This window comes from Podarcis erhardii, assembly GCF_964252035.2.
Source record: "Podarcis erhardii genome assembly, chromosome: 13".
Classification (NCBI taxonomy): Eukaryota; Metazoa; Chordata; class Lepidosauria; order Squamata; family Lacertidae; genus Podarcis; species Podarcis erhardii.
In genome coordinates, this window is record NC_138502.1 from 52,186,000 (window position 1) to 52,202,809 (window position 16,810).

A 16,810-nucleotide genomic window follows, 5' to 3' on the forward strand; every position below is an offset into this window, starting at 1 on the left:
GCCACCATTAGCTGACCTTAAAGTACCCACCCGTGATCAAAGAAACTTCAGAGGGACTGCAATATGAGCTGGCAGTTCCTCCCGAGTTCCCTGCTGCCTCCTGGGAGCTGAATCAGGCCCGGCTTTGGGTCCCCTTTCCCGCGCCCCGCTGTCCCGGGACCCCGTCTCTGGCGCTGAGCCCGTGGGAAGCGGCGGCGGCGGGAGGAGCCCGGGCCGCCCCGGGGGCCGAGCGCCCTTCCTGGTCGGGGCGGGGCGGGCTGCGTCTGGCGTTCCCGGAGGTTCCGCCGGCCGCCTCTCTCTCTCTCTGGCCCGCCCGCCCGCCGGCCGGCCATGGCTCTGGAGCGCTGGGCCGAGGCGCTGTCCTTCGGCGCCTTCCAAAGGGGGCTGCCCCGGGGAGCTGCCTACGGCGGCTACGGCGGGGAGAGCCCCGAGGGGCTGCGGCGGAGGGAGCTGGCCCGCCTGCGAGGTAAGCCGAGTCCCGCGCTCGGGACCCCCCGCCTGGCCCGCTGCCCGGGCGGTAGAGGAAGGCGGGGAGCCTGTCCCGGGCTGCCGACTTTCTGCGGGAGACTAACTTTCTCCGCCGGCTCCCCGACAGGCAGGCGGGCGGGCGGGTTGCAGGCTTGTCTCTCGGCGCCGGACCCCCGGGGGCTGCTTAGCTCCGTCTCCTTTCCCCTCGGGTGCTCTGGGCGCCTCGCGGGGACGTGGAAGTTTGGCCCGCTGCGATCCAGTCCAGGCACAAGACCCTCCACTCACTCCCAGGCTGACTTTGGAGTAAACAACAAGGGCTTAGCATAGGGGGCAGCGGGGAAGTAATTTGTCCTGCTCTCAAATATCCAAGCGGCCGGGGAGTTTTCTCTCTTAAGCATTAAACCAAAGTGGTGTTTAAAGTAAGTACCCAAGCAATAGGAAGGCAATGAAACAGTCGAGGTGGAAGCTGCCTTTGTAGATTTGTACTGAAAGATTTGTGGCCGTGGTTCCGTGGTGTATGGTGTCTGCCCTAGAAAGATTCTTTTTGGTCATTGTTTTAGGAATGTTGTAACCAAAGTTGCCTTTACAGGTTTTCACATGTTATATAGCCTTTCTGAAAAAACAGCCAGCTCATACTTGAGTTTATTTATTTATTTAAAGGCATAGATAAACCGCTCAATATTTTAAAAAACCTTTTAAAGTGGTATCTCTAATCGGCAGAATCTTTTCCCACACCCCTCAAAAATGTTCATCTACAGAAGCATTCCAGATGCTAAAGTATATATTATAACGTACCCCCCATCAGTATTTATTTCTAACCAGGAGCACCAGCAAGACTTTCGGAGCCCAGTTCGTTGCACGTGGATTGGGCCCTCTGCTGCACTCCTAAGCAAAAAACAATCAGAACCTGCATAATGCAAATCTATTATATTGTATTACACATGTAATATAATGTCTACCAGGCAGAATACCAACAGGTGAAGCTTTCTCCATAACTGCAGTTCCATGCTAGAAAAGATTTACCCTGTATAATTTCTGCGTCCTACATAACTTTTAAAGGTGACGAGAGTCCTGCTGTACTTCAATGTCAACTTTAAAGCATGCAAAAGAGTTCAAGTTTCCTAAGTTGTACATGAGCTATGCTACAGTCTGTAGTCTTTCTTTCATCAGACCAGGTATTGCACTTCCAATGAATGGGGGTCAGAAGTGATTTAAGCTTTATAGAAGTTCTGTTCAGATGCACATGCTTTGCATAAATCAAAATTCAGTGTTAAAAAGTGAGCAACATATTCATTTGTTATGGGTACTCATTAACATTTTATTTGTTTCTTAAAATTCTATACTGCTCTTCATCCGATGATCACAGGGCAGTCTGCAATATCAAAACACAAAAATACATACTATAATGACAAATAAAATAATACCCCCCCCCAAGTTTAAAAGGCCACAGATGGTTTAATTAGCCAAAGGCCTGGGAAAAGAAAAATGTTTTCACCTGGTGCCAAATATATGTAATGAAATCATAAGGCAAGACTCCCTGGAGAGAGAATTCTACAAACAGGGAGCCACCACAGAAAAGGCCCTCTTGTGTTGCTTTCCTCTAGACCTCATGGACCAGGCACATGAAGAAGGGCCTCAGATGGGTCAGTCCTTGAGGTATTGCGGTCTTCAGCCATAATATATCATAATAACGGTACCATTTATTCATTTTTGTGAAGGATTTGAAATCCCAGCCAGGAAGCTCACTGGGTGACCTTGCACAAGTTGCTGTCTCTTAGCCTAACCCACCTCACAGGGTTGTGAGGATAAAAGAAAAAGAAACTGTTCTTAACCTGAGGTACCACTTTAGCTAATGGGGCCTCCCACTGTTGCTGCGCCGCCAGAGCACGATTTCTGTTCTCATTCCACTACCGGGTTAGTGGAATCTGTAACCTGAACCGAGGTACCACTGTATAGGGCAGTATACAAATTTAATAAATAACATAATAAATAATAATAATAATAATAATAATAATAATAATAATAATAATCTAGCAAATTTGCAAATAATCTGTCAAATCTAGCAACTTTTTTCTCACAATGGCCAACCAGATGGGAGGCACGCAAGGAAGACTTGGGTGCAAGAGCAGCCTTCATAATGGCGGGCGTTTCAATAGTATTTCATAATGACTCCCTACATCCTTAAAGCTGAGGAATAAAATAATATGAGCTACATTATCATTCAAAGAAGGCTGGGTTATCATTAAAATAAAATGTGGCTGTTGTGCTTCAGGCATGTTCTGAGTTGAGAAGTCTGCACCATGTTACATTTGTAAGAACTCTACTTAATGCCATTAATTTATTAGATATGCTCAGAAACAAATTTAATGCCTCAAGGTGGCATCTACCCATAAAGCTTCTCCCTTAAAGTACATTCTGTTGTGTTTTGCACTTTGGCTAGGCAATGTCCTTAATTGCATTTATCAAATGAGTAAAAGAAGAGGCAAGACCATCTCTTAGAAGGGACCCATTTCTTGGGGATGAGTAGTTATTTCCCTGTGCCAAGGATGCTCCTCGGGTGGTTGTGGGTATGAGTGTCTAGGAAATATGGTTGTGGGTGATTTAACAAGGTAGCACATAGCCATTGATCACCGTATACTCCATGAATTTATCTAATCTTTTGAAGCCATCCAGTCAGTGGCCATCACTAACTCTAGGTTGCACATTCCATAGTTTAGCTACGTGCTGTTTGAAGAATGTACTTCCTTTCATTTATCCGGAATCTTCCAACATTCAGATTTGTTGGATGGCCCTAAAAGGAGAAAACATTTTCTTTATCCGCCTTTTACACACCATGCATAAATTTATACATCTTCCATGTTCCCCTCCCCTTACTTGCTTTTTCACTAAATGAAAAGGTCCTAAACGTTCGTCCTGGAAGCAGTATGCCACAGAATATGAGTTGCTTGGAAATGCAGGAGTTGAAGGAATGCTGTTGTTCTCAAGAGCTGCTTGTGGGTCGGCCACTGTAGGAAGAGTGTTAGACTAACTAGACCAGGGGTCAGCAACCTTTTTCAACCGTGGGCTGTCCCTCAGACCATGTGGTGGGCCGGACTATATTTTGAAAGGAAAAAAAACGAATGAATTCCTATGCCCCACAAATAACCCAGAGATGCATTTTAAATAAAAGGACACACTCTACTCATGTAAAAACACACTGATTCCTGGACCGTCCGTGGGCCGGATTGAGAAGGCGATTGGGCCACATCCGGCCCCCGGGCCTTAGGTTGCCTACCCCTGGACTAGATGGACTTTTGGCCTTATCCAGCAGGGCGCATCTTATGTCCTTACGTGTTCTTGGGACGTTGGGAGTTGTGACCCAATATATGGATACCCACATGCACTAAACTAGCCTTTGCCAACCTCCTGCCCCCACCCCCTAATCTTTAGGACTGGCCAGCCTTGCTATACTGGCTGGGGCTAATGGCAGTCATGTTACACAGTATCTGGAGGGCAACAGGTTGGCCAGCGCTGCCCTAAACCAAAGGTGTGGACTTGCAGTGCTCTGTCCTCTTCCGCAAAGCTTCACCCTTTATTTCCTATAACCATTGTTTATTGTGATATCCTTGTTGGCACCCTATGGTTAATGGCACCCTATGGTTAATGCTTGTCTTCTAAACCAGAATTAGAAACCATTCCAAACCCTGAATCACCAGCCATAGTTTTTTTGAGTGGGTGGAGACCAAATGGCCAAAATATTGGCAAATTTTGGAACAGGAGGGAGATAAACTGAAATTGCAGAGTTTTGAGAAACTAAGAAACAAAGTGCGAGATTGGCTTCATTACTATCAGATAATGGAGGCATACAAATTGGATAAGAAAATTGGATTCTAGGTGGAAAAATCAAAATTAGAAACAGAATTGTTAGAACCCAAAACTAAAATTTTGTCAAGGATGTATAACTTGCTGTTGAAATGGAATACTCAGGACGAAACGGTGAAGTCTGTTATGATTAAATGGGCACAAGATGTTGGACATAACATTATGTTTGCTGACTGGGAACAGTTGTGGACCACAGGTATGAAATTTACGGCATGTAATGCCCTAAGAGAGAATATTATGATAATGATATATAGGTGGTACATGACCCCAGTCAAGCTTGCAAAAATTTATCATCTGCCCGATAATAAATGTTGGAAATGTAAAGAGACTGAAGGAACATTCTTTCACCTTTGGTGGACATGCCCAAGGATCAAGGCTTTCTGGGAAATGATTTATAATGAAATGAAAAAGGTATTTAAATATACCTTCCTGAAGAAACCAGAGGCCTTTCTCCTGGGCATGGTCAGCCAATTGGTGCCAAAGAAGGACAGAACTTTTTTTATGTATGCCACAACAGCAGCAAGAATACTTATTGCAAAATATTGGAAGACACAAGATCTACCCACTCTGGAAGAATGGCAGATGAAGGTGATGGACTATATGGGATTGGCAGAAATGACCGGCAGAATCCGAGACCAGGGAAAAGAGTCGGCGGAAGAAGACTGGAAGAAATTTAAAGACTACTTGCAGAAATATTGTAAAATTAATGAATGTTAGAATGATGTTGGACAGAAATTAAGTGGTTTCCAGCTGTAATGCTTAAGAGATATGGAAAAAAAAGAGGTTTAGAAACAAGTAAAAACTAATGGTGAGGATTTGCTGAACTAACAATTTGAATTGGAATACAAGAAAGGGAGAATCATAGAATCATAGAATCATAGAATCATAGAGTTGGAAGAGACCACAAGGGCCATCAAGACCAACCCCCTGCCAAGCAGGAAACACCATCAGAGCACTCCTATAGAATCATAGAATCATAGTGGAGGTATGAGGAGGTCTGGAAAATAAGTTAAAAGAAAATAAGTAATGGAAATTGTATTTGTTTTTTAAATGTTTTTATTTTTGTATTTTTGTATTTTTGTATTTTTCTTTTTACATTGTATTATTTTTGAAAACTTTAATAAATATTCTATTTAAAAAATATAGTTTTTTGAGTGGGACATCTCCGTATACCGGTAATAATTCAACATCTTTATCAACGACTTGGATGATGGACTCAAGGGCATCCTGATCAAATTTGCAGATGACACCAAACTGGGAGGGGTGGCTAACACCCCAGAGGACAGGATGACACTTCAAAACGACCTTGACAGATTAGAGAACTGGGCCAAAACAAACAAGATGAATTTTAACAGGGAGAAATGTAAAGTATTGCACTTGGGCAAAAAATAAAAAAAATAAAAAAATGAGAGGCACAAATACAAGATGGGTGACAGCTGGCTTGAGAGTAGTACATGTGAAAAGGATCTAGGAGTCTTGGTTGACCACAAACTTGACATGAGCCAACAGTGTGACGCGGCAGCTAAAAAAGCCAATGCAATTCTGGGCTGCATCAATAGGAGTATAGCATCTAGATCAAGGGAAGTAATAGTGCCACTGTATTCTGCTCTGGCCAGACCTCACCTGGAGTACTGTGTCCAGTTCTGGGCACCACAGTTCAAGAAGGACACTGACAAACTGGAACGGGTCCAGAGGAGGGCAACCAAAATGGTCAAAGGCCTGGAAACGATGCCTTATGAGGAACGGCTAAGGGAGCTGGGCATGTTTAGCCTGGAGAAGAGGAGGTTAAGGGGTGATATGATAGCCATGTTCAAATATATAAAAGGATGTCACACAGAGGAGGGAGAAAGGTTGTTTTCTGCTGCTCCAGAGAAGCGGACACGGAGCAATGGTTCCAAACTACAAGAAAGAAGATTCCACCTAAACATTAGGAAGAACTTCCTAACAGTAAGAGCTGTTCGACAGTGGAATTTGCTGCCCAGGAGTGTGGTGGAGTCTCCTTCTTTGGAGGTCTTTAAGCAGAGGCTTGACAACCATATGTCAGGAGTGCTCTGATGGTGTTTCCTGCTTGGCAGGGGGTTGGACTCAATGGCCCTTGTGGTCTCTTCCAACTCTATGATTCTATGATTCTATGAATTAATTCTGGACAGAAATGCGCGAGAAGCAAAGAGTGGCCGGGGGGAAGAGGGAGTGTGCAAGCTTCTGTTTCATTCATACTTCCCAAACCACCTGCCTTCATTGTTTGAGGTTTGATTGAATTGCGCATAAGAGTCTTGTGATATCCTAAAGACTAAAATATATACGATGGAACACATTTTTATGCTTTTGTTAATCAAGAGTCAGCAAGTAAAGCGACTCCCTTGATAAATTAGTTGATGCAGTACAGTATTAGCTGCTGAATCTACATTGACCCAGCAGCTTGCAACAGGAGAATGCAAATAGGTGAAACCGTGGAGAACTTATTCATGGCAGAAGCTAGAACAGAAGCTATTTTTCTAGAAAAAGAGGTGCCAGAACTCACTATGAACACCTCCCTTGTTCTCTTATAATTGCAATGGTGCCCACCTGAGAGGTGCCAGAATCAGCAGTGGCGCCCGCCCTGTGGAACGCCCTCCCATCAGATGTCAAGGAAATAAACAACTATCTGATCACAAGGACAGGCAGAGCTGTTTAGGGAAGCTTTTAATGTCTGATGTTTATCACATTATCATTATCATTATCATTATCATTATCATTATCATTATCATTATTATCATTATCATCAGTTCTGTTGGGAGCCACTCAGAGTGGCTGGGGAAACCCAGCAAGATGGGTGGGCTATAAATAAATAAATAAATTATTATTATTATTATTATTATTATTATTATTATTATTATTATTGAGTTCCAGCTATGTTCCCTATGTTTTTAGCTGCTCTTGTTTTTATCTGTAAGCTGCCTTAAGTCCCCATCAGTAAAAAAATGAGGGATATAAATAACTATATAATGCTACTAGTAATAATCCCTTCTGGATCAGACCAAGGGCCTGTGGTGGCCAGCGAGACAGGAGCAGGCACAAGGACAATAGCTGTCCCCTGCATCTTGTTTGCAGAGGCCTGCTCCTACTGATCCTCAAGGTATGGCTGCTGCCCATTGGAGTGATAGAAGTCGTTCTAAAGTGTGTTTCTAGAGCATGATGGCTGCAACTGTGACCTCATTGTTAACGGTGGCTATGGCAATTGTACCAGTGACATCATGAAAGTAGACTTACAACGTCTAGTTTTCTCCTTTGCTTGGTTATAGAAAAGTGTCTGATTACTTATTTATTTTTATCATTTATAATTTTAATGACTATTACATCTTTCAGTAAATAAATGTGTTTTGAGTAGCCTCTTGGGGAAATGGCAGTCCAGTTCATTTTCTGATTCAGGTCACCTCAGGGTTCCATGGCACACTGGTTGAAAACCTAGGCCTTACACCATCATAATGGTCGCCCCTTCCCCATCATTGGTAGCTAATAATGTGAAGTGGAGTGTTGAAATGCAGAGTGTTATGACATCACAAACATAGCATGAGTGTATCTGTACATTTTGAATGCAGTTGCTATAAATTCGCTCAGATTTTTGTGCTTTGGGAACAATTTAATTTCTTGTATGAACCAACTTCCACTTAAATTGAGTGTTCTAAATTACTTCCAGCATGCTTTTTTGTCATCATAGACTCCATTCTATTCTAGCAGAGACATTTATTTTGGCATTTTTGGTGACAGAGTAGTTAACAACACTCTTTTGTTTGAAATCAAACCTTATTATGTCTTCTTAGCAAGAAAATATTATAAATTACTTCCTAAACAAGCCTGCTTTTATAGTTTAGGAAGATTGCCAGAGCTGTGTTTCAATATGCAAGTCTTCACATGCAGTTAGAATCGAAAACAAACCACTTCCATCTAAGCAAGTTGTACTCACCTTTTCAATTTAAGTGTTGCTAATTAACTTCTACACATATGTTCAGATCAAATTGGTGTGCATGGTTCACTTTTACTCTGCCCCACTTGTTCCTGTCTGGGCATGCCTCCTGTGAGCAAGTGATTCTGTTTACAGTGGGAGTGACTGAATTCTCAGCCAATCTCTCTACTGACTGCTTCATGTGCATTGAGAAATAAATAACATCCTTAGTGACTACTGTGATCCTAAAGTGGGGGGAGCCAATGGTCCCCTCCAGATGTTTTGCACCACAATTCCCATCTGCTCCAGCCGATATAGATAAATGGTCAAAGATAATGGGAGTTGTAGTCCACAGTATTTGATGGTGCCACACTGGCCTCCTCTGCCCTAAAGTGCCCACCAAGGCCAGGTAGTCTCCTTTCTGAGAGGGTGTCTTGAGAGTACATGAGCCATTCATCATTTATTTCCCATATTACACTGAGCAGCAGGGGCATCATTACCTGTTTTGCCATGCCATCGCAGTGTCCTTTACCTGGGTTGCATGGCAGCGCCCACAAAGTGGCAGCAACAATGGCAGCTTCTGGCGAGATCTTGCTGCTGGCGGTGGGATACCCCTGGGGGGCGCTGCTTATTGGGCTTTTGCCGCCCGAGGCAGCTGCCTCACCCTGTCCCGTGGATGGCCCAGCCCTGCTCAGCAGTTGTCTTCTGGCACAGAGCTTGGGAATGCTAACCTAATGACTAAAACAAACTCAGATATGTAGATAGGATGGTAAAGGTAAAGGTAAAGGGACCTCTGACCATTAGGTCCAGTCGTGGCCGACTTTGGGGTTGCCGTGCTCATTTCACTTTACTGGCCAATGGAACTGGCGTCATTTGGCCAGCATGACTAAACTGCTTCTGGCGAACCATAACAGTGCATGGAAACTTCACACTGGAGCGGTACCTATTTATCTACTTGCACTTTGACGTGCTTTCGAACTGCTAGGTTGGCAGGAGCAGGGACCGAGCAACGGGAGCTCACCCCATCACAGGGATTCGAACTGTCAACCTTTTGATCAGCAAGTCCTAGACTCTGTGGTTTAACCCACAGCGCCTCCCGCTGATAGGGTGATAGTGTAGACTTAAATATTAAATTTAAAAACCCATTAGCAATTTCTTGGTACTACTGAAGGGACAGCAATGGGAAGAGTTAAACATTTGTACAACCCTGGGGTGGTGGTATGTTTATCTTATTGTCCTCAGGCCAAGGAACTGGAGACTCTTAGACTATATATTGAATTCCTGACCTGATGTTTAAAAGGAGACAGAAACATGATCTTGGTTATCAGCACAAACTTAATAGTTTATGATTTACTGTGGTAGAAATCACATCGGTATAGAGAAAAAGCACAGGTCTCTAGGCTGCTGGATGAATGCTCTGTACTTTGAATTAAGCCTGAAGTGGGTAAATTCCTCCCACATCACTATGGTGTGAACTGGATGACCCCACATGCCAGTCAAAGTCCACATTGTGCCATGCAACTGTTGCTCTTACGTTCAGGATCAGTAGTTTGTATGGCCCTCGGGGTGATGTGGATGACAGCATTGCATCCAGCTGTTTTGCTTTCATCATTGAATGCATTGCAGCTTTGGAAGTTGGGGTATAGGACAGGTCCCTATCTGAGAATGTGCAGAATCTTTGGAAATAAGTGCTTTTAACATAGGCTGAATATAGTTATAATGCCAATCTATAGTTTAGAACCCAAATCACGGTCTTAGTTTCCTTAGAGTACATGAACACCATGTTTTAGAGCTATGTGTCTTTTTGTTTTCCATATTTTTGGAATAACTATGACTTGTCAGTTAGAGAATGGCTGGTGTGTTGAATCTGGCTGTAATCAGCAAAGCTGCTCAATGACATGGATATTGGAAGCCATATTGTACAGTGGTCCCTCGGGTTACGTACCTCTCTGGATACATAATCTTCGGGTTGTGAAAGCGGCAAACCTGGAAGTATTTTTCTGGGTTTCGCTGCTTGGGCAGAAGCCAACTTTATTATGAAATCTTCTGACCTGTCTTGAGAATAGAGTGGATCCTAAGAATACCCAAGCCACCTGTGGGCATAGAAAGCAGCTCTTTATTACAACTCTCACATTACACTTCCTGGTATTACCTGAGTGGTATTGCCTGGATAACTATAGTAGTGAGCTTCTTTAAAAAATAATAAAACTTGGTTTCAAGTGATTTTATTCTGCACTGTCTGAAAAGATATTTTTAAAATTCCTTGATTTTCAGATTTCCAGCTTTTATAGCATGGTAGTTCAGTGAGTGATGCATTTTTGCCTGTTTCATTGTAGGAATTACATACCTTGACCACGCAGGCACAGCACTCTTCCCACAGAGTTTACTCAAAGCCTTCACTGATGACCTCAATGAAAATGTTTATGGTAAGGAGAAATCAAGCAGGTGGGGTAAATCTTTTCTCCCTCTCTTTGGCATTGTTAAAGTTTCCAGAATTTAAAGCTGGGCTGAAATTTGTGACCTATTGTCATGGTTCCATTCATTGCCAGCAAAAGTGAGGACTATGTTTTTGCAGCCTTTGCAAAGCTGGCAAAAAATCTATGGGATTGATTGATATCAATGCAGTGCACTACCATAGCCCACTAACCGTGGCTTTATAGTAATGGCTTTCACATGTATTCAACTGATGTGGGTTTCAGTTGCAAAGAAACTTCTAGAATTGTAATTATTTTCACTAAATCTCTTTATAGGAAGCTGCTTGCTTGTTAACTAGTTGCTTTGGAAAACTGTTGTAAAGAGCTTCAAGGCACTGCAGTGAAATATAAAATGAATGTTATATTTAATCACATTTATAGGAGTTTTTTGAGGCAGTGCTTGACAAAAAAGATGAAATGTCTTGTTTATGAGTCATGAACGTCTCTCTTGCCTCTTAGGGAACCCTCACAGCCAGAATATCAGCAGCAAATTGACAAGTGATACAATTGAACATGTCCGATACAGGTAGAGTGGTCTTCATTTTATAAACCCGATGTTGTACAGTGGTACCTCAGGTTAAGTACTTAATTCGTTCCGGAGGTCCATACTTAACCTGAAACTGTAATTAACCTGAAGCACCACTTTAGCTAATGGGGCCTCCCGCTGCCGCTGCACGATTTCTGTTCTCATCCTGAAGCAAAGTTCTTAACCTAAAGCACTATTTCTGGGTTAGTGGAGTCTGTAACCTGAAGCGTATGTAACCTGAAGCATATGTAACCCGAGGTACCACTCTATTTCACATTTGCCTTGGGTCTTTAGTTTCACTATAACCACTTCTGTTGCCATTTATTGTATTGCCTCACTGCTAGAAATGCCAAGTTTCAAAGTATCATTAAGTGTGTGTGTGTGTGTCTATTACTGTATTTTAAGAAGTTGTAATTTATTGTATTTCATAGTATCATAGATTTGTAGAGTTGGAAGATACCCCGAGGGTCATCTAGTCCAACCCCTTGCAATGCAGGGATCTCAGCTAGAGCATCCATGACAGATGGCCATCTAATCTCTGCTTAAAAACCTCCAATTAAGTACAGAACACAACCTCACGAGGGAGTACATTCTGCTATCTAACAGCTCTTGCTTAACAGTTCTTTCTGATGTTTAGTTGGAATCTCCTTCCTTGTAACTTGAATCCATTGGTTCGTGTCATAACCTCCTGAGGGGGAGAAAACAAATTTGTTCCATGAGACAGCCCTTCAGATATTTGAAGACGGCCATCATATCTCCTCTCAGTCTCCCCTTTTCCAGGCTAAACATACCCAGCTCCTTCAACTGTTCCTCCTCAGGCTTGGTTTCCAGACCCTTGATCATTTTCCACCCACCTCTGCACATATTCCAGCTTGTCAATATCCTTCTTAAATTGTGATATCCAGAAGTCGACACAGTATTCCAGGTGTGGGCCACACCTTTATTTTAATTTTAATTTTTTTGTAAACTGCCCTGGAAACTTTGCTGAGGGGCAGCATGTACATATATTAAATTGTAAAAGTGGTAAATTAAGCTTACCCAAAGTGGACCACTGTTACGAGAGAAATGAGTGGATATGATGTTCATTTCAAATAGCTCAGTTTAATGTATGTGTGTGATTTTTAGCCTCTGCTTAGATCACCTATATCTCCTCCTCCCTTTCTGGTATAAACTGAGGGCCAAACGGGGCATGAAATGACATGTACTGTAAATAGGAATGGACGAGAATTTTGCTTGGTCTGCAGATTAAAGCAAAGTGACCAAATTTGCAGTTCCTGGACTTGTACATGGATTAGAAAGCAGGTAACAATCACATTCTCTAAGTTTTACAATGCAGTTTTGGTTCAAAACCATATAAAATTGTACAAATATATATATTTTAGAAGGAAATGAAGAGAAAAGCAAACAAATAGCTCAGGTGGTAGAGCGTGAGACTCTTAATCTCAGGATTGTGGGTTTCAACCCCACATTGGACTAGATGACCCTTGGGTACCTTCCAATTCTACAATTCTATGAGTCTATAAAATATGCATTTGAGGGGTATACATACACATATGGTGGGTTTGTTTTTTTGGTATGGCTTCTTTAAAAAATGAAACCTGTAGAAAATGGGACAGATGCAAAATGGATGGAACAGAAATAGGCTGATCCATCCACTCCTATCAGTGCACCATTTCCAAACAATTTTTGTTTTTACTTTAAAGTTCTCATCCCAACTTGCCTCTAGTTGCCAACTAGGACAATCCTTTTACCCATTCCCATATATTTTTGCTTCAAAGTTAAGTCTCTCTAAACTCAGCAGAACTTTTTTTAGGAAACATTCTTGGAAGCAGAGCCAAAACATATTAAGTAGCAAAAAAGACTGATTAATGTTGGTGCCCTATTTTCCTAGAAGTCATTGCTGGTTTTGAGATGACTCTTCTATATTGAAATTTCCCTGGTTTTCCTCTGAAATGTTAGCAAAGTCTGTCTCAAAACAGTGTTGTAACTGGTAAAATACATGAAAATCTCATTTGACCTTTAGTATGCAGTAAGAAACATCCGATGCAGTACCTGCTTAGTATTGATTTGTCCTTTTGAAAGGTCACTAACTGGAGACTGTTCAGATGAATGAAACTAGAGCACTCTCCTGTGCTCAGTGCATCTGTTTAAAAGCCCAGAGTCAAAGTTTTGATGGACTGAATTGCTTGTGCTTGTTTAGAGATCTCTTGTTGTTTAGTCGTTTAGTCGTGTCGACTCTTCGTGACCCCATGGATTAATTCCCTGACCCCATATTTCAATGCAACATATTTGTGTAAACAAATCAGATGCTGCGGATCATAAGTCAGAACCGCTGGTACAATGCAGTCTCTCTCATCTGGACTGCACTACATTAATGACAGAATGTGGATCTGTGAGGTGCATACTAAAAGCTAGTGTAGCAACTAGGAGAAGGAGCTGTGTGTTGGGAGGTTCTGGTTTGTTTGTTTAGAGATTTACACCCTGCCCTTCAACTCAATGTTTCTCAATGTGGCTTACAAGCTATAGGTAATTATGGTCGACTTTAGGAAAAATGTTTAAGAATGAGTAATGAAGTATAAGTATTGATGTTTAAGTTTGGATAAGTTAAAACTGGTTTTTAAAATGGTCTAAATTAAATGAAAATAAGGTTTGCAAAAATAAATTGAGGAAAGGGAAGAAAGAGGAAAAGTAAAATAACAACATGTTAAAATAAATTATTAAGTCAAAGTTGAGAAATAAGTAATAAGGACTTGCTGAGTTAACAATTTAAATTGGAATACAAGAAGGGGAGGTGTGAGGAGGTCTGAGAAATAAGTTAAATGAAAATAATTAACTGAAATTTTATGTGTTTTTAATTGTTTTTTAAGTTTTGGATTTTTGGATTTTTGTTATTTTTTTTTGTCTATTTTTGTTTTTGTGTGGTTTTTGAAAATGCCAATAAATATTCATTAAAAATAAAATAAAATACAAGCTATAGGTAATTATGCACCCATCCACACCCCGTAAACCTCACTCACTCTTTCTCTCAGCAGTCCTAAGTCCTCTGGCTGATGGATGTGGCTACAACACACTTCCCTTCCATTCTGCATTTCCAGGGGGCAACTGGCAGTTGGAGACAAGTGTTCTTTTTGGCAGGGAGGGAGGGAGGAAATTCCTTGAAGCTGCTCTTTCTCTAACCAGTGGATGTGGCCAAGTTGGTCCACACCATGTTCTTCGTAGTGTTCTAATCTCATTACAACCAGCAACTCCTAATGTGAGTGCCCAAGCCCTGCCCTTTCACTTTAAGCCGGTACTTAAAGAAGCAGTGCTGTGGCTTGCAGCTGGGTACCCCAGTGTTGATGAGTGGCTCTCAGCTGTGTGCTTTGTCAGGAGCATCCCAGGAGAAAGGGAGAAAGGCCTTTAACTTCAGTGGGAGGTCAGCATCATTGCATCCCACCGACAGCTTCCTAAGGCCACTCATCGGGCTTATCTTGAGCAGTACATGGACATGTTTAGTGGCTGGGATATCCTCTGTATATTGCAAGATGTGTAATTTTTTTTAAAAAGAGTTTCCATTAGTAGAGATGCAGCAAACTACTGTCTGGCATATTTAAGTTAAAACAAGCGGACTTAAAAAAAGTTCCTTTTCCTTGTAAGTCCTGAACGTTCTCCTTTTGTGTAGAGCAAAAGAAGGGACAATACAGCCGTCTGGGGTGAACCAAAGCCACAACTTCATTAACTTAACACCAAATAGGTTTATAAACTGGTTGCACGTGAAACGCATTGAGATGGAATCCAACTTGGATGCTTGTCAACCAAAGCTGAGAGGGAGGGAGTGTGAGGAAGAGGCTGGTGGAAGTTGGATACTGCTCTCCTTTGCCACTCTTCAGCAGCAGAACTTTGACTTTCCCTCTCTAGATTGAGTGCTGTTTCCCTTAGGGCTTTTAAGGAGAGCCCTTGTATTTTGAGGATCATCCCATTTCTTCACAAAGCCCAAGTCCCCCTGGCTTGTCCAGCCCCACTGCCAAACCAAAGCAATGCCTGACTGCTCTGTAATCATGGGGGCATGTAGCTGAATGTAATTTCATGTCCCTGCAAGGTGAACAACCCTCTTGAAATAGCTTAGGCTGCCGGACCTGGAAATGAGGCACCATTCTAAGCTGCAGAGCTTTCTGAATTGTTATCTTGCGTACATGAACTTCCATGGACACTTGCCCCCCGCAATACATGTTTTACCAGGAAAAGTGAGCAGATCACATGCATGCCTGGAAACTGCTGGGTATACCCACTGATGATGTTCCTTGCTTGGCAGGGGCCATTTCACCCTTTCCTTTTGCAAAAGTCGTTATTGCCTAACTGCACCCCAATTACATCCATTGGGTGTAGCACTCTGGTAGCAGTGAAGGATGGGAAATCTGCCCCGCACATGTCATGCTTGCCAGACTGCTGTTTAGCTGTGTGCCTTTTTCTGATGTGATACTCTATTGCCTGGCCCAGTAATGAAAACAACACTTTTATATAGAAATACTGTATAATAAAAAGCTCCTATGCCAGAAAGGTGTGAAATGTAGCTGCACTAATGGAAGCAATTTCTGATCAGTGCTAGAGCAAATATTCATTTTCATGTTTTTTGCCATCCACTATTTTGAATGGTGTTGTGAATCAGCGTGCTCTAGTGAGCCAGGTAATGCTTTGTTGTTGTTGTTTAGTCATTTAGTCGTGTCCGCCTCTTCGTGACCCCCTGGACCAGAGCACGCCAGGCACTCCTGTCTTCCACTGCCTCCCGCAGTTTGGTCAAACTCATGCTGGTAGCTTTGAGAACACTGTCCAACCATCTCGTCCTCTGTCGTCCCCTTCTCCTTGTGCCCTCCATCTTTCCCAACATCAGGGTCTTTTCCAGGGAGTCTTCTCTTCTCATGAGGTGGCCAAAGTATTGGAGCCTCAGCTTCAGGATCTGTCCTTCCAGTGAGAACTCAGGGCTGATTTCCTTCAGAATGGAGAGGTTTGATCTTCTTGCAGTCCATGGGACTCTCAAGGGTCTCCTCCAGCACCAGAATTCAAAAGCATCAAATCTTCGGCGATCAGCCTTCTTTATGGCCCAGCTCTCACTTCCATAATGCTTGCTAATGTACTAAAATGCAAATATTGTTTGTTCCCCACCCCTTTTTAAAAAAGCTAGCTGCTTGTCAGAAAACATAAGAAGGTAAAAATAATAAAAAAAAAATAGAGGGAGACTATACCTTTAAATACTTTGGTGATTGTTGCCATGTTGATATGAGAGATCAGGAGAACTACAAAGGGACAAGGTTTTATTGGACTTACTCCTTTGGTGCCAAAGTGGTGGCCCATATTATGGGGCAGAGCTGCCTTCGTGCCATCACAGCCCTGATCTTTCCACCACCCAGTTCATCTTCACTGAGGTAAACTGCAACAAACCTGTTACCAAACCTGGCACAAGAAACTTCCCTCCACTTAATTTCAGTGGGAAGAAAAAAGTGAAGCATAACTGCCCCTTCATCTCCCCTGCTGCACATTCTGCCAAGACAGAGTGGATATGATGTTACTTGGGATGTTGAAGAA

At 42.5% G+C, this 16,810-nt stretch overlaps 1 protein-coding gene across 1 annotated transcript in view; it reads left to right on the forward strand.

Annotated features, from left to right (window-relative positions):
- Window positions 1–305: 305 nt before the first annotated feature.
- Window positions 306–16,810, forward strand: part of MOCOS (molybdenum cofactor sulfurase) — a 97,167-nt gene continuing 80,662 nt past the window's right edge. The window contains exons 1-3 of the mRNA XM_081835067.1: window positions 306–466; window positions 10,588–10,677; window positions 11,185–11,251. Coding sequence (XP_081691193.1) covers window positions 331–466; window positions 10,588–10,677; window positions 11,185–11,251 — 293 coding nt within the window. The 5' untranslated portion in view covers window positions 306–330. The remainder of the gene's footprint in view (window positions 467–10,587; window positions 10,678–11,184; window positions 11,252–16,810) is intronic.